We start from the raw sequence: 18706 nt of genomic DNA on the forward strand, positions 1-18706 counted from the left end.
GAGATTTAATTATTTTCTAAAAGTCTGAATTCTAATTAAGAATAATTACGAGATATTACGCAATTTTAAATTCGATTATCGATACCAAATTATCGATATAAAATTATTATAGTATTGATTATCGAGATATCGGATGTTAATCGATAAATCTAAGTGTTATTACAATGATATTAAAAAAAATATCGTATGTTATTAAATAGTTTAAATTAAACATTTTTTAACATATATATATATTTTCAATAACAAAACTTTCAATTTAAAAGAAATTAAAACTTAACACTTAATAAAAAACTAAAATAAAAAAAATAACTCATTTATTAATTTTTATCCATAAAAAATGAATATTATATAAATTAAAATATATTACAATTATGTATATATTATTATATAAATATATATAAATATATATATATTTTTTATTATTAAATTTATTATTATGATTATGTTTAAATAATTGTTTTGTATTGTAGAATACAAGCAATTATGTTTTGAGAAATATAACATATCATTTTTGAAGTTCAAATTTCGTATAAACCGCTAAACTGAACTAATGATAGCGTTGAACATCAGATGGCGCGGCAATTTTAGTTCTACTTGAATACACGGGAGTTTCCATGGACCCTGTCGCCGACGCACCTGGCGCATCGACCGAGAAACAGAAACAGCTGTCTGTTCGAAGCAACTTCGAAAGTATCGTTTGTTAATTGTTGATTTAGAATTGTGTAGATCTTTGTTGCGTTATTTGTGGAATGCGAAGTAACGAGGTTTCGGGGTATTGTGCCTGTCATCAAACGCGTACTAGTCTGCCCCTTGCTTCACCACTCTTTACCGCTTTAGGCGGTTGCTTCGATGATAACGTGCTTGCCTTTTATTTTTCCGATTTCTACGATCCGGAACGTTTCTCCCCCTTTCCTCTCTTTGCTTCTCACTCTTTCCTTGTCCCCACTTGCTCATTCTCGCGCTCTCTCCCCCTCTATCTTTCTCTATTTCTCTTTCAAGTTCTCCGTTTCTCTGTCCTTCATTTTCCCTCTCTGTTGTTCTAAGTTACTTTCAAGATCTCTGTGTTCTTCACCAACGATGTAAACAGACTGATATTTTTTGGAGAAAATTTTCATTTTTCTACTTCAATTTATATTTGTGTATACTTGTCTGTTGTTGTTATTACTCCAACTATAATCATACGTGCACGCAAATGACGCACCTATAAGTGAAATACGCACGCATCAACAAGCAGCATTTCTTCGATGACACTGTCGTTGATCAGTAACGATTCTTAGGATAACAGTTGGATATATCGAGAAAAAAAATATTCGTTATTTTTTATTTGATTCCATTTTTTTGATACTTGTTTTTTCTATAAAGTTATAGATAAGAATTCTCCCGCGCTATGGAACACGGGTGTGAAAAACGTAAAACATTGGTTCAGAACTAAAGTTAAGTGGTATTAAAGTGCGAAAATCTTGATGATTTAAATTTTTAGAAATTGTGATGATAATTTGTGTAAAAAAAAAAAAAAATTATAAGACAATTTAAAAAAAATCATTTTTGATTTCTTATTGAAAATATTTCAATGATTTTATTTTCATTTCTTTATCTTGCTGTTATCCTCTTTTTTCTGAGTCTAATATTTTTTTATTTAATTTGATGTTTGTTTAATTGTAGTCATATAATAATTTATTCTATTTAAAACAATAAAACATATTTATTTTTACAGTAGTACCAGTGCGAGCAAAATATAATCTCCATAATTATTGAATGATGAAGGAATCATTAGTAGAAATTATCAAATAAACATGGCATCTCAAATAAAGAATTTAATGGTTAACTATTAGGCATATTAAGGATATGCTTTATATCATCAGGAAGGAACTAAATGAATGAATAAAATTATAAGGAATGATATTCTATTTGAATCTATTGGATGTTAGATAAAGTGAAAAATGTCTGGTGATTCAGGATGGAATACTGTTATTCACCATCCTTCAGAATTAGAATTACAGAATTGGAATTGGGAAGAAAACGATGGAGAACAAGAAAGGGAGCTCCCTTCAACTGTTGATATGGATGCTATAAAGGGTGGTGGTAGCTGGGATCCAACTACTGAACCTAATGGTATTAATACATTATATTAATAAGTTATATATCTATGTTACGGTTGATATTTATCTCTTCATATAAAAATTATATGAAGAGATAAATAAAATATAGAATAATAAAAATATAGTATAAAATATAGAATTTTTTCTTTTTCTTTTTTTTTTTTTTTTTTTTTTTTAGGAACAGATTCGGTTGATTCCGAAGAAGATTCAGATTCCGACGACGAAACCTCTGGCGGTACAGAAGGTAGTTGTTCTTATTCAGATTCGAATTCGGATTCAGACGACGAAAGTAGCGGTGACGAGGAAGAAGATACAGGATCCAATTCGGATTGTACATCGGAACATAGCGAACAAACATTTTCCATTCAAAAAACAAATTTTGAACCGGTATATATTAGAAATTTGTTATCATTATTAATCTAAAAATTTACACGATTAAATAAAATTTTTAATTATATTGCAGGGAGCGCTTAAATTAAAAATCAGTATGAAAGGTCCAAAAAAAGAGGATTCGGAAAAAGAAAAAAATAAAAGAAGCATACCAAAAAAAGTTAAAACGAATCGAGGAGGAAAGGTGATTTATAAATATTTACTTTAAATATAATCGCCAAGTTCTTAATTATTATTAATTAATTATCAGTTAAAAATTATAAAGGAATATATATTTTATTTTTCTATTTAGTCATCAGAATGCAGTAGTGATGAGTCTGACTCATCCGAAAATCATTCAACTTCACAACATACACAGCAACAACAGCAACAAATGCAACAATCTCAACAACAACAACAGCCACAACAGCATCCAACTCTTCAAGAGATTAATCAAGAAGATTTGGCGGCTATTTTACCAGATCAAGAGCACGAAGATGCTCCATTTGATGGATTTGAAGATTCAGAAAGTGGTCGGTTAGTATCGAAAGCTATCGAGAGAATGTCTCTCGGTGCAGATTCGGATACGAGTGAAAATGGTGATCAAAATCCTGTACCTGTGTATAGTTCCACTTTATTACAACAATTTGTAGAAAAAACAGCTCTGTTATCAGAACCAAGAAAAAGGCGGAGTAAGTTAGGAAAAAAATTGAATGATTCAGAATATCCTTGCGTTTCGAATGTATCTCCAGATTCAGGAATTCAATCGGTAGATAATAGTCCGTTACATTTGGCAATTAGTCCTGTAAGTCCTCCAACACAGACTCAATCACCGGTGCAACCTGTTGTTACAAAACCTGCAGTAAATGTAGATCGTGTTTTATATCCACCTAAACGAAAACCTGGTAGGCCAGCAAAGACAGTATCTACGCAACCCCGTGGACCTGGTAGGCCAAGATTAAAGCCAGAAATTGTAGAAAAGATAGAAAGAATAGAAAAAACAGAAAAAACTGGAAAAACTGAAAAAATTGAAAAGAAGGAAACTGTTTCCCAAGCAGTAAAAGTCACAAAAGAAGAAACAACTAAAAGAGGGAAAACAAAATCTACATCACAAAAAACTGTTGCAACTCGAACAGATAAAAATGAAGAAAATAATTCAACTAAAAAATTAAAAGAGAAACCAACTTGCCAAAAGAAACGGACTTGCAATGTTTCTAAACAGTGTACGCCGGGAAAAGTAACTGGAAAGAGGAATAATACAAGTTCCCCAGCGCGTGTCAAGTGCCTAAGTAGATCTGTTACGAATAAGTATGGAAAAGAGGGAATTCAATGCAATGGTGGGACGTGTAAGAAAATGAGGAAAGATAAACCTGGAATAGGAAATAAGACAGCTCCTTTACGGCGACAAAAACAATCGGCTTGTGAACGAATTTCGAACGATAGGAAAGTAATTAATTCGAATAAAAGAAGTTTAAAAGAGAATAGAAGTAGTACTGTTCCCTTAGCTAAAAGACAAGCATCATTAAAGAAAAATGTTGCACCAGTTACGCGACGTGTATTGAAAGAAAACAAAAGTACTAAAAAAACAACAACTGGATTTGAAACAAATGGTGTTGGAGTTCAGACTCTAATATCTTTACCTGTTGGTGAAGTATTAAAGGCTGAAAAAGCTGAAAATGTAACCAATAAATGCGATAAGGCGACGCAGCCTATACATAATCATTGTCGCAAACATCATCATCACAAACATAGAAGACGATTATTGTTACCACCTAAAAATCCTATACGTATCCATCCATGTCTCATTCAAGAATTAGAAAAATTGATAGAAGAATTTTCAAGATTGTGTAGTTTAGGTAGAAATAATTCAAACTCTGGATATTCTGAATTACCCCAAATTTTTCGTGTAAAAAAATTAACAAAAAAGAGAAAGGGAGGGGATGTTACCTCAAACGATGATCAGAAATTAAAAAGACGCCTTAAAAAAGAGAAGATTCTGTCGGGAACAGATTCAAAAAATAATATGAATGCAAATGCGAATTCAAATCCAAACGAACAAAGGTTACCATTAAAAAAAAGGCATTATCATGTATCCAGTCCTCATAGTTCACAAAGTTCGAATGCAAGTGGCGCCGATTTGGCTGTTAATGAAGCGAACTCTACTGAAAGTCATATAGAAGAAGCAATCGAAGCTACAATAACGAGATATGGAAGTAGTTCTGCCTTCTCTTTCCAAGAAGATTCTGTACCTGTTACTCCTAAGAAGAGGCATAGGGATACCGAAACTGGTAGTCCTGATAAGTCAAATGCAACATCTTCCGATTTATTGGAAGAAAAACCCTTGAGCCAAATAGAAGTACAACCGCGTCGTAAAAAGAAAATTGTCAAGGACCTTCGCGTGACAGTTACAAAATTACCTGTTGAAAGTCATGGAATTTTAGAAAAATCCGACAAAATGGATAAAACTGAGAAAGCTGATAGTAAAGCAGAAAAATCCGAGAAATATTCCACTGATAGAAGTTCAAAATATCGTGCAGAAAAAAATAGAAGTGAGAAAATAGTTGCAGAGAGAATGATAAAAAGCGATAAAAATCAAAGCGATAAAATTGAAAAAAGAGATCTCTCGCCAGAACATGTTCGCTTGGAAAAGAATATAAAAATCGATGCACCGGAATTTAATACAACGGAAAGCTTTGATGAAAGTGAAATTAAACCAGCACAAAACAATCTCAATTCAAATGTTCCAAATCCTTTGAATTCTGCTGCTGTATTAGTTTTGACTAAGAAAAAAATGAGACGGCGGAAAGCTATCAATCGTACAGGTTTTCCGACATTAAAAAAGAAGAAGAAAAGATCTTTAAATGCAAATGATACATCGACGGATGCATCAAAAACTATGGTTCTAAGCAATGAAGATGGTACAGATGTCGGTGCTAATGGTGAAAATTCAACAAAAGAAGGAATCGAAGATTCAGTAGTTGACAGTAAAACAAGTGTGTTAAGCAATACTGAGTTACAAAATGTATTTACTGATGAACTTTCGACTAAACATATTAGCAATGCCATACAAAATCGAGTTCAGTCAAAAGTTGATTCAATTGCAAATCGAGAAAATTCAAATTCATCAAAGTCGGAAACGAATAGTCATGTTCGATCTGAAGAACTTTCAGAACCTCGATCAGGTCAATTGCGAGTTCGGAAAGATCTTGTAGAAACAGATAATGACAATACATTGAATAAATTATGTCCTGTTAAATTTGAAAAAATTCAAGATTCAAAACCATACGATGAAAATGCATCTTTAGAAGAATCCCTTGAAAAATTCACTTCAAATCAACGCGTTACGGAATTAAACGAAGAGAATGTAAAAAGATTTGAGCGTGCAAATTCCCAAACGAATATCAAAACGGAAAATTCAAATTCTTTTAATGGCAATCAGAAAAAACGAAGAGGATCTTCGAGCCCTTGTAATTTGACTCCTAGAAACATAAAACGTTTACGAAGTTCTGGTTATGATATGGAGAATGACATTTTGCCTAATAGCGACATTAACGATGATCACGAGGTAGGAAAACATTCAAACTCGACGCATTCGAGAAAGAAACAATCTCGATGGAAGAAACGTTATTTACAAGGAGGTATTCTACAGGAATATGGTAAAGATATTGAAGGAAAAATACGTGGTAACATTGAAAATAATAATGCCACTGGAAGAAACAAAGTTGTATGTGAAACTACCGAGTCTGCATCTGCTACGTTATTGTCTACCACATATCAATGCGGTAAGCTTTTACGACAAAGAAAAATGCCATTTCAATTGCCATATGATTTGTGGTGGTTACATACACAATCTAGATTACCTAGCAGAGAATCAGTTCCATCTTGGAATTACAAGTAAGAATACAATTATCATATTGAATATTTTTTTATAAAATTGAAGGTTTTTTTATAAAATTATTTTAACATTTTATTTTTCCACAGAAAAATTCGTACTAACGTATATTACGATGTCAAACCTACTACACTTTATGAAGCGCAAGCTTGCGAATGCAAGCCGGAAAGCGGTTGCGGAGATGATTGTATCAATCGTATGGTTTTCAGCGAATGTTCTCCACAGCTTTGTCCTTGTGGTGATAAATGCGAGAATCAGAAAATTCAAAAACACGAATGGGCACCGGGTTTACAAAAATTCATGACAGAGGATAAAGGTTGGGGTGTAAGAACACAACAATCTATCAAATCAGGTGTTTTTATTCTTGAATATGTTGGAGAAGTTGTTTCTGAAAGAGAATTTAAATCTAGAATGGCAACCAGGTATATTTAGAATGAAAATTCTATAAAATTATATATTGTACATGTTAAAATTTCAAATTTATTTTTTTTAATGTAACAGATATGCCAATGATACGCACCATTATTGCTTACATCTTGATGGAGGTTTAGTAATTGATGGTCATCGTATGGGTGGTGATGGAAGATTCGTAAATCATTCTTGTGAACCTAATTGTGAGATGCAAAAATGGAGTGTCCATGGTCTTCCACGAATGGCACTATTCGCTTCTAGAGACATTAAACCAGGAGAGGAATTGACATATGATTATAATTTTGCACTTTTTAATCCATCTGAGGGACAAGAATGTAGATGCGGTAGTAACGCCTGTAGAGGAGTGATTGGTAATTATATTTTTCATGTTATTTCTATTCATACATTAATTCATATCTCCTGTTTTTTTGTTATGTTATTAACTATTATTTTTTGTTATTAACATTTTTATTATGTTTACATAGGTGGGAAGAGTCAAAGAGTTTCTAAAAGTATCACTTCTATTCCGTCGCAATTAGAACCGACAGAAAGACGATCGGTTGGAAGACCAAGAAAAAATGTAAGAAAATCTAATGCAGTACAATCTGTAAATTCGAAAGGCATGTGTAAATCTCGAAAAGTAGGCGATTCTAATTTAATTCATGCCCCTGCATTAAAACCTATGTCTCATCAACAAAGATGTTTTGCTCAGCAACATCATTGCTTCTTATTAAGAAATTTAGAAAAAGTAAGACGAGTTAAGTTATTAGTAAATCAAGTACAAATGCAAAATGGTAAAGTAAAATGTGGTAATGCAACTACTGTAAAAGAAAAGAGTTCAGGTGATGCTAAAATTCAATCTGATGCATTTTTCTCACAATTAACTGCTTTAACAAATATAAATACACGTACTGTACGAACTCGACGACTAGCTCAAGCTCAAGATGATCCAGAAGTGAATAAAACTGCAAAATTAGCTAAGGTAGAATAAAATAGAAGTTTACTTATGATCTTACTATTCATAATTAATTTTTTACACTTATTCACACTTAATTAATTTTTAGGTATTGAAAGATCTATATAGTATAGTAGCTACTGCAAAAGATGAAAATGATCAATTATTATGTACACCATTTATCACATTACCTTCAAAGAGAAAATTACCTGACTATTATGAAAAAATATCAGATCCTATAGATTTATCAACAATCGATCAATGTATTGGTACAGGCCATTATAAAACTGCAGAACATTTTGATCATGATATGATTAAACTTTTTGATAACAATGTAAGATTCTTTGGGAGAACTTCTGAAATGGGTATTGCTGCAGCTAGACTAAGAAAATTATACTTGGGAAGTAAACCTGATTTCGTGGATGCAATAACGGAAGCAACTGGTTGTCCACCATCTCAAGGTTTCTTACCTCCTCGTGGTTCAACCGCGGGTGAAGAAGATGTTATCAGATGTATTTGTGGTTTACATAGGTATGTGATAGTTACAATTTTTATCATTATCTCTAATACATTAAAACTAATTATAAATGTTACTTCATCATAGGGATGAGGGATTGATGATTCAATGCGAACGCTGTCTCGTATGGCAACATTGTGATTGCGTTAAAGCTGATACGAGCATAGAATCTTACTTGTGTGAAAGATGTCATCCACGACCCGTGGATTTAGAAATACCATTAGAAGGTGATGAGGAAGAAGAAGGCAAAAAACATTATGTTACTTTGATGCGGGGTGACTTACAACTTAGACAAGGAGATACCGTATATGTTTTAAGAGATACTCCAGAAAAACATACATACAAAACAATTCAAAAACCTGATTATGAACAAATGGATATATTTAGAATTGAGAGACTCTGGAAAAACGCAGAGTAAGTTAAAAATATTCTACTTGTTAAAAATTTGTATGAAAGTTTTATACCCATTGCTAATATTCAATTGTTTTTGATTCAATAGAGGTGAAAGATTTGTATTTGGTCATCATTATTTAAGACCACATGAAACGTATCACGAACCAACAAGAAAATTTTATGAAAATGAAGTTGTGTGTGCTCCACTTTATGAAGCTGTTCCATGTGATTTAGTTGCTGAACGCTGTTGGGTCCTCGATCCTCATACGTATTGTAAAGGTAATTATTTTTAATTTTTTAAATTATTTTTTATTGTTTCATTGTTACATATTCTATTAGAATGCATTAAAAAATTTTTAATTTATTTCCATTTTTTTTTAAATTAAGGACGGCCGGTTGGTTCTACACCAGAGCATACTTACGTTTGCGAATATCGCGTTGATCGGGCTGCTCGACTATTTACAAAAGTTGCCAGAGCTAGACATCAAGTTTGTACGAAGCCTTATGCATTTGAAACTTTTCCACAACGCATTAAGCATTATCGTACATATTTGGTAAGTATTACATAAATATTACTGAAAAAAATAATGAAAATAAAAATAATTTTTTTTTTTAAATGTTTAGCCTCATAGTCTTGAAGGAATTCAAATAGGAAGTAAAATGAATAAAGAAAAAAAGAAGTCTAATAATCAAGATGTTGATAATAATCAAAAATCTGAATCGAATGAAAATGCAAAAACGCACACTAAAGATCAACAAAAATCTTCTACGAGCAAAAATAGACGTCGATCGAATGAAATTTTACCTATTGTCACACCCGCTACATCATATGCCCAGGTAATCATCATATTTCTAATATATATTCATTTTGATGATTTAATCAATATGTTTTTTTCATATATTATATTAATATATTACATTATTCATTTTTAGAGAGAAGAACAAAGAAGACGATTGAACAATATTTTAATCGGACTATTACAAAAAATGCCGAATAAAAAGGATCCCTTAGATTTGTCATTTTTATTAGAAAGGAATAGACGAAATCGTAAAAGGCCAGGGGGATTAAATCCGTGACATTGGATTATACATGATCGATAGGCATTATCTATATATATATATGTGTTGTGTGTGTATAACATAGATACGCGCACGACACATAAATACCATATAGGTAATATATATCATTGTTAATCTCTTTCGCAGTCAACTCTGTAATTAACGTGATCGACCGATCGATTCTTTCATTTCGCTATAAGTAATCGATGTCATCTAATCCGTTTTATAAGGAAAACGGTAAACAGTAACGCGTTTTCTTCTCCTTCTTACACTATGACCCGTCCATTCATATAATTTAATCTTAAACATGAAGGTTACTCCTCGAAGGACATTGTATCAATCAAGATTTTTCATATATGTTATTAATACGTTCATTACCAACGTTACATATGTGTAACGCATCGATTTCCATTGAGTCAGCATCATATATATATATATATATATATATATATAATCAGAATTGCCAGCATGCGAAACAAAATGGTTGACAGTGACGTAAAGAATAGAAGAGTGAGGGAACGATGTTGCTATATATATATTGAGCGATATAATGACGTGTAGAATTTTGAGCTACATGCTGACAACTCTGTGTATAGTGATAAATATTCAAAAAAATAAAGCATCTATAGTGGGGATTTCTTCTCCGCAGCGAACGTATTAATACATATTTAAAACTACAGAAAATTTTTTTATTAGTACAGTAGAAAGTTTTCTATAGTTTTTTTTTTTTTTTTTTTTTTTTGACATCAGTTTGACTTATTAAACGACTTTCTTTGCTTACACTGGAAGTTAGTATCGAGATTAAAATAAGAAAATGGATAAAATTGAACATCGATTGTTGAGAAAATGATGATGTTCAATTGTTTTTTTTTTTTCTTGGACTATTTTTCAAGTATTGTGTTTTATAAAATTTATAAAGATCGCATAGAGATACAATTTGTTTTCGACTCAAATCGAGAATATCAGATCCTATACGTGGAATAATGTATCTAACAAATTGGATCTAATGAGAGCTATTATTTCTAATATAATTCTAATATAATTAGACTCGCGAAATTGTATAAAAGTAATTTGTAAATTTCTTTCATAGTGGATACACTTAAGTGTACAAATTATATATTACTCGGGATTGAGGAAAATAACAACGGCACATATAAGAGAACAATGAAATAAGAAAAAAATCGAATACATGTGAGGCTTTATTGCACAAAAGTACCATTATATTTTTCATAATCCCAGTGTTATTTGAATTAAGTGTAATATATAGCTTTTTAAATTAATAGATAAAACTTTACTAAAAAAACATATTTAATTTATTAATTATTGTGGTCGGATATAGCTAATTGTTGCTATAACGACGAATATACGCAGGATTTCGTATTTATTATTACATTATACAGTAAATACATATTATTAAAAGCTATTTATAATATAAGTCTTATTTTTATTATATGTTTCTACGTTTTTGCACAGTATCTGAGGCATTTTTATTGAATGAAGTGATATTATAATGTCTCATTTTGTTTTTTTTTTTTTTTTTTTTTTTTTTTATATATATAATTTAGAAGCATACCAATGTAGCGTAGTTACACCATGCAATGGATTTTTTGTAGTATGACAGAGAAAGATGCCTATCTTCGTATTAAGTAGAAATTAGTGAATTGAGAGTAGAATTCTAAATTCTAATTCTTTTTTGAAAAAATTTATGAATGATTTTTTAAAAAAAAAAATATCAATGTAATATATTTTTTTCTTATGCAAAAACGAGATTAATAGTACAATGTATGTCTCGAATGAATGACTAATACTTTTTCTTTTTTCTTTTTCCTTTTTGGAAATAAATTATAAAAAGATATGATATTATTTCAAAATATAAGAAAATTATTTTAATGAATTATAAAGATCTATTTATATGAGGCAGCAAAAAAATTAAAAGAGCTTACGATTTATCGGTAATCTTGCATGATAAAATATCTGCGCAATTACACAAAATGCGTTACAAATGTCGTTAAACAAACTGTATCGCGTATATGTAAATCATTTTGAATTAACTTAAACCAACATTTGTAGATTAACAAGGTCAACATTGTCGATTACGTTGACAATTATATTAAGCGTGCGTGAAGACTGAATTACTGTTACAGGATATTTCTAGCAGGTAATTGCGCTGATTGAATCTGGGTTGTAAATAATTTAAACTCTAAATAAATAGAAGATATTTTTTATTTTTACGAATAAGTTTGTACACTTCTGTCAACAAGTAAATTCTCCAATTATGAACTAATTTTGCGAAATTATTCTTATTCGATCATATATGAAAAACAAATTTTATTCATTAACATATATTTTAATGTTATATTTCATTATTTGATCTTGGTCGACTTCGAATCGTGGTAATGTGCGATGATGGAGCTTCTTCGTACTTCAATTTTTACTCTTTTCTAAAACTGCAAGTTTTAAACTTGTATTTTTTTGTATGCTGTTTAAAGCTTAAAAAACACCTTAATTCGAAGTCTCACAAACTGTACAAAGTATTTTAGAAAAAGGAGGTACAAAGACAATCATCCTGTAACTGTGAGGAAACAATTTTTCAGTGTTATTGAAATAAGAGGCATAAACTAAAATGAGTATCATGTTTTTATTTGTAAACTTGTTACAACAAGGAAAAATATAGCGAAGCGAAGAAGAAAGGGTGGGAAAAGGAAAGAAGAAAAGAAATATAAGTAGTTAAAGAATATAATGAAAAAGGTAGTGGTGACGAAAAAGAAGAAGGAGCAGGAGGAAGTACGTTGGGTAACAATCGCATATTGTTGATTATAGAGTTACATTATAAAATATAACATCCAATTCGAGAACATAATCTGGTGACCTTATCAGTTTAATAAAATGCGCGTACATATAAATCAAATTCAATAATAATTTATTCGTAATACGATATTCTTTTTTTTTGTACATTGTCATTAGTATAGAAAGATAAGACAAAATCATATACAATATCACTCTCGCTTTTTATCGAGAACAAATTTTTTTTATTACATGATACTTTAACTATTAATATATAAACAGACTTCCAGTAAACGTTTTGTGTAATACGTTTGAAAATCTGTACATATTTACATGTGTTTATTTCGAGAGCGATAATTCATTGTAAATATTTTAATCTTAATTCTAACTGCATATAGTGTACCCATACGTGACATTCTTCCTCTTGATCGATTTTTCGATTAAAAGTCGTTACAAGACGTTATTTATACGTTACCCCCTTTTATTCGATTTAAAAACTACGTATTTAATACGAATACGTTTCTTTTGTTACGTGCTTTTTCGCGATGATTACTTTTCAATCATAGTTATATATTATTACAATTTATTTAGTATTGCATTTTGCAACGTAAAATAATTTCACGTGGTGCATGTGTAACGGTGCCTTCACTCGACGAAATCTAAATTGTTGCTCGAGTTATAAAAACGCGTTAGATAACTTTGGAATTCGTATATTGTAAAATATACGAACAAAAATTGTGAATATATTGTCGTGGAAAAATTTGTCCATCTATTTATATGTAATCAAAACCGATGGAGTCGGAATCGACAACACTATGACCTGGAGTTTTTATTTTTTCTTCGTCACTTTGAAGGATAAATCTATGTCCCACTGTGGAATCATTAAATAAAGCAATTGTGCTTTTCATTTTGCCTGAAAAAAAAAAAAATATATATATATGCTATCATACAATAAATATCACTTGTGCTATTTCAATAACAACGATAACAAAATGAACAAGATAAATATTATATGAGAATAAAAACTTGTATGAGTCATCTTCATTTTTTGACGCGACAAAATATAAATCAAAATTAACAAATACGATTGTCCTCTATTTTCATCTTATTTCGAATTTAAAACTTATATGTCTGTTGAACAAACGAATAGAGTCGAGAATATTTTATACCTTATTATTCCACTCTCGTTACATAAATCCTATTAGATTATTGTTTATTTGCTGCTTGTCCACTAGTTGTCGTAGTTTGTCCGCTCTGTTGTTGCTGGCCCCAATACTGATTATAATACTGCTGATTCCAACTATTCCAGTTTCCATTACCATAACCTTGTTGATTATAATTGCTTTGATTATACGAGCCTTGTCCATAGCCCTTCCAGTTACACCATGGTTGTGATCCCCAATTATTCTGTTGACCCCAACCTTCTTGAGATTGGCCACCTGACCAATTGCCTTGTTGACTCCATACGGACTGTTGTGATCCTTGGTAATTTCTTACAAGAAAATCAATCCACGTGCATAAAATGCTAAGAGCAAAACATTAAAAAAAATAGAAAAGATAATTACCCTATCGGAGCTCTTGATCGATTACCTTGTCGAGAATTCAAAGCTCGACCTCTATCATTACCACTTCCTCTTCTATCACCGTTACCACCTCTTCTATTCATTCCACGATGTACGAGCGGAATAGGTATTCCTCTTCTCCTTCGTAACATCGGTGGACCATAACCACTGCCATGTCTTATATGTCCACCTCTTTGTGGTCTATCTCTCCATCCCATATTACCTCGCCAAAGGGGATTACGATTTCTGTCGGAATCTGTTTTTTTTTTTTGAAAAAATAATTTTTTTTTTAATCTTACAATTTTTATTAGTTAAAATTCTTTTTTTTTTCATTCTTACAATTTCGTCTGTCACGATAATCTCGATTATCTCTTTCACGATTACTTCGCACATCATTTCGATTTTCATGAGCATTCTCTGATCTCGAATCAGTACGTGGTCGTTTGCTTCTTTGTTGTTCGCCATAACCTGCTTCTTTCCCTTCTTTATTATAATTTTCTATAAGTTTTCCACTTTCTTCTTGATCAAGTTCGATCCAATTAATAGCATCAAAATATTCACCAACAACTGGAGCTCTGAAATTTGCTGAAAAAAATCAATGTGTATTGTAATATATAATATGCATGAAGATATGAATGCATATCACAAGTTAAAACCAACCTTTCATTTCTAAAAGCATAGAATCAGTAATCTCTTTGCCTTTTATTGGTTTATGTTTCATAGAACGTGACTTAAATTCTTCTTCTGATGGAACTATAACTACTGCCCTTCTCTGATATCCACAAAAATTTTTCATTTTACGTCGTTGTGCGGAAGGATATACATTTGTCTATATTCCATTTCATAATATAAAAATGAAAAAATTAAATTAACATATTAATTTAATATGAATATAAAGAATCAAATTCTTCTAAAAATAAAAATATACCTGATCTAATATATAATTACGTCTTCTACTAGAAGCCATTTCCATCAGTTTGTTTAATGCATCAGTACATTTATCAATAAGTATTTTCCATTGATCTTCATAACCTTCTTTGTAAGATAATCCAGGATCCTTAAAAAATATTGATCAAAGTAATTAAGTAATTAAAATATATAGCATAACCAATATATAATTTGTTTATAATACATACTTTCATTTTATTAATTAGACTGCTGAGTCCTAAGATATTATACATCTTTTGAGGATGCTCAGTTGCATATTTTGTTGCCCAAGTTGTTTTTCCGCAAGCGGGTAATCCGCACATCATTATTACTTCACATTCATCTTTTTTCTCTGGCCTTCGCGGTCCAGAAATTTTATATTGTGATTCTACATTTCCAATTGAAACATAATCTTCTAAAATTTCTTCTGTCCATGGTGTTTCTTGACCAAAATTACATGCAAAACTACAATTTTTACTCAAAATATGTGGAAATAATGGTTTGTCACCGAGTTCTTCTTTAGAAATACTAAACGCTATTCCTTGATCTTTTCCATTAACTGTATAAGAAAGTAGAATATTTTCGGATGTTGCATCGAAATAACAACCGATAATATCATCCTTTCCAAATTGAAGTCCATAATCTTCATATTGATTGTCTGTTAATTTTTTACCAGTACTGCTATACCCAAAACTAAATTTTTCTTCTCCAAGTTGCATTGAAGTATAAAGAGTAGACCAACCAATTCTAAGAACATGTGGATGTTCTTCATTTTCTGTATTAATGGTACAATGTTCTACTATTTTTGCTTCATAATAAACTTTTCCACAAAGAAAACCGTAAGATGCTCTTGCACCAGCCCACATATGTGAAAATCCATCATTATGCATAGGTGTAGCAGTAAAAAATCCATCCTTATCAATAACCAAATTTAAATCTGAATCATCTGAAATATAACAATAATAATTATTTAAACATTTTTTTTATATATATTAAAATTATTTTTATTTAGTTTTCAACATACACCAAGATAATATTAAAGCAGAATCATCAATTTCTGGTTCATTTTCGGTGAGAATTGGTGGAGGTGAATCATGCCTATCTTCTAAAGGATTAGGAGATCTTTTCCGCTTTCTATCCCTGATGATGTCGTTCGTATCTCGTTCTTTCATATCTACATCTGTATCTTCTTCGTGTTTAATTTTTGACATTTCTATATCCTTTCCACGTAAACGAAAATAGGTCAATGATTAAAAATAATATTTCCTGTAGGTACAGTAAGATTTTTATGTAACAAAATGTAGAGGACGTAATATTTTACTAGGAAAAATATCCGCGATCTCAAACGTATATTGACGAATTTTTAAATTTTTTATTTTAAAATTTCCAAAAATAAAAGATTTCAAATATTTAAAATTTAACGAATATTTTCAATTTTTTTTTTAACAAGTCTATTTTAATTACAGTCCTCTACATTTTGCTGAGATCGCGGATTACAAATATGCAACAGATAAAGTCAACGAATTTTGCAAAATGATAGAAAAGATATTTAAAATGTTGATAAAAAATTAAATTGATTTTATGAAGTAAATTTGAAATATAACAATATTCTAGAATTTTTAAAAAATTGATTTATAAAGTATACCTCCTCATCTTCCTTTTTGTCGATATTAGTATCCATTATTATTTCGCTAGATAGATTTTTGTCTTCAATTAACTGCTCTTCAGTTTTTAACTCCTCACTTTCATTCATATCTATATCTTGCTCTTCAAGTAAATCTTGTTCTTCTGTTTCAGGAATGTCAATAGTTTTAGTATCATTAATAGATTCTACGATATAATCATTATCTACAGATTCTATATTTTCTTCTTCATGTTCAATATTTTCTTTTAATATATCATTTGCCTTATCACATGTCTTATTAATTATAGTCGACATATCATTTTCTTGTATGTCTGAATCAGTGTCTTTTTCTTTTACATCTACAGTTTCTAATTCTTGTAGATTTGTTTTGATTTCTGTTGTTGATTCTTGTTTTTGATTCACATCATCTTTATTATCTAATGATTCTTTTGAAAATGCAATATTAGTAACACTATATCTCACTGGGGACTTTACTGGTGATTTTATAGAAGGTACTTGTGAATCACTTATATTCTGTTCATTTTCATTATTTTCTGAGAGATCAATATTCTTTATTTCATCTTCTTTTATAATTTCCATGGGACTAGCATTTTCATTTTCTATACTTGATACCAATTCTTTTGTTTCTTTTTCTTCATCTTTTTTAGGTGATAAAGATTTTTCTTTTTGCATAAAAATTTCTCTTTGAACAAGAGTTTCTTCTTGTATAGGAATTTCTTCTTGGGCATGAGTTTCTTCTTGTATAGCAGTTTCCTCCTGTATGGCTGTTTCTTCTTGTATAGCAGTTTCCTCTTGCATAGCTGCTTCTTCTTGCGTAGCAGTTTCTTCTGGTATTATTTCTTCTTGCAAAGCAGATTCAGATACTGTAGGAGATGGTTCACGAGACATATCATTTTGATCAGCTTTTTTGGGGGATGTCCTCCTTCTAGAATATGGAGTTCTAGTAGTTCTTCGTTTTTTCGTTACAGAGTCTTCCTTTGGTGTCATCACAGGAGCACTTTTAGATAATCTACTAGATTTTTTTGGTGTTTGTGGTATTTTTGTTGATTTTTCATCATTTTCTTGAACTGTATCATCATGTGTATCTTCTGCACTGGCATTTGTTTTTCCTTGATTTATTTCTATAATTTGAAAATATTTATATTACATTAATTTAGAAAGGCAATCAATATAGTATTAGAAAATGTATAAAATATAGTATTTGTTTAAAAATTTTTAAAAACAATAATTTTTAATAATATTTTTCTTTAATTGTAGATATTAATAGAAGAATGATAACAATTTAAGTAAACGTAAATAAAAATTGCTAACTTCAAAACTAATAGAAGATGTAGAGGCGTCGCATATACAATTCGCACGTAAACAGAAGAAAGGCGCGCATAGTTCGCGCCTATACAGAATAAGAAATATTAAAAAGAAATTCTTTGCGATTAATTACTTCTAATAATTGTAAATATGTTATCATTTTTTATTCAAAGATAATATAATGAAAGAAAAAACAATGAAAACTGTTATATGCACCATTATCACCTCACTTGAATGTTTGTCAACATTGGAGTACTTGAATATATAGGCTGTTAGTTAACGAACATCATACTTCAAAAAATTTGGGATAAGCATGAGATTAAAGAATAAGAAGAGAGTAACTTACGATGTACATTTTCCTCTTCTATTGCCTTACGAAGTCGCTCAACGAGCACTGACTTGACGCCTTTTGTATCGAGTCCACGCTTTGAGAGTTCTGTCCGTAATTCGACTACTTTTAACTTTTCCGGATCCATTGCGCGTAATATTTCACGATTTTTATTAATCCACGCACTTTTATTCGGCAGAAAATCTTACGAAAAGCCCATACACGCGCCAGTGACCCGCGTTAAATATACAATATGGCGATACAACTGCAAACAACGCGTTACGTGTTGTACATGGATTTTATTGGTCAATGTGGCATTTATTTGAACTAACGCCAACTTCACTGCTAATGGAATTATTTGTCCCCATTGCAGTAATATAGTGTAATAATTCTTATTGGTTGTTCGAAGGCGGGATTTTATTTGATTGGTTGAGAGATTATATATGTACATGAAATTCAC

The 18706-nt window shown here is 30.7% G+C and overlaps 2 protein-coding genes across 5 annotated transcripts; one reads left to right on the forward strand and one right to left on the reverse strand.

Moving 5' to 3' along the window:
* Positions 1-556: 556 nt before the first annotated feature.
* LOC727238 (histone-lysine N-methyltransferase ash1) lies at positions 557-13149 on the forward strand. 4 transcript variants are annotated; one of them, XM_016916135.2, is made up of 15 exons: positions 560-690; positions 1715-2112; positions 2278-2486; positions 2563-2673; positions 2782-6033; positions 6118-6362; positions 6450-6782; positions 6862-7142; positions 7257-7753; positions 7836-8257; positions 8331-8657; positions 8743-8915; positions 9024-9190; positions 9261-9473; positions 9570-13149. In XM_016916135.2, the coding sequence occupies exons 2-15, from the start codon at positions 1941-1943 to the stop codon at positions 9711-9713; spliced, it is 6546 nt and encodes a 2181-aa protein (XP_016771624.1). In that variant the 5' UTR covers positions 560-690; positions 1715-1940; the 3' UTR covers positions 9714-13149. The 4 variants fall into 4 exon arrangements, with proteins under 4 accessions (XP_006565760.1, XP_016771624.1, XP_006565761.1 ...); XM_006565697.3 differs by having other exon boundaries at positions 557-1252; positions 2782-6362; XM_006565698.3 differs by having other exon boundaries at positions 2782-6362.
* On the reverse strand, positions 12593-18541 carry LOC408497 (heterogeneous nuclear ribonucleoprotein U-like protein 1). Its single transcript, XM_392041.6, has 10 exons — positions 18265-18541; positions 16614-17734; positions 15993-16188; positions 15178-15914; positions 14970-15098; positions 14702-14870; positions 14381-14626; positions 14045-14297; positions 13649-13971; positions 12593-13392 (listed from the first exon to the last, which is right to left on the reverse strand). The coding sequence occupies exons 1-9, from the start codon at positions 18392-18394 to the stop codon at positions 13686-13688; spliced, it is 3267 nt and encodes a 1088-aa protein (XP_392041.4). The 5' UTR covers positions 18395-18541; the 3' UTR covers positions 12593-13392; positions 13649-13685.
* Positions 18542-18706: the final 165 nt, after the last annotated feature.

This window comes from Apis mellifera, linkage group LG14 (genome assembly GCF_003254395.2).
Source record: "Apis mellifera strain DH4 linkage group LG14, Amel_HAv3.1, whole genome shotgun sequence".
Lineage (NCBI taxonomy): Eukaryota > Metazoa > Arthropoda > Insecta > Hymenoptera > Apidae > Apis > Apis mellifera.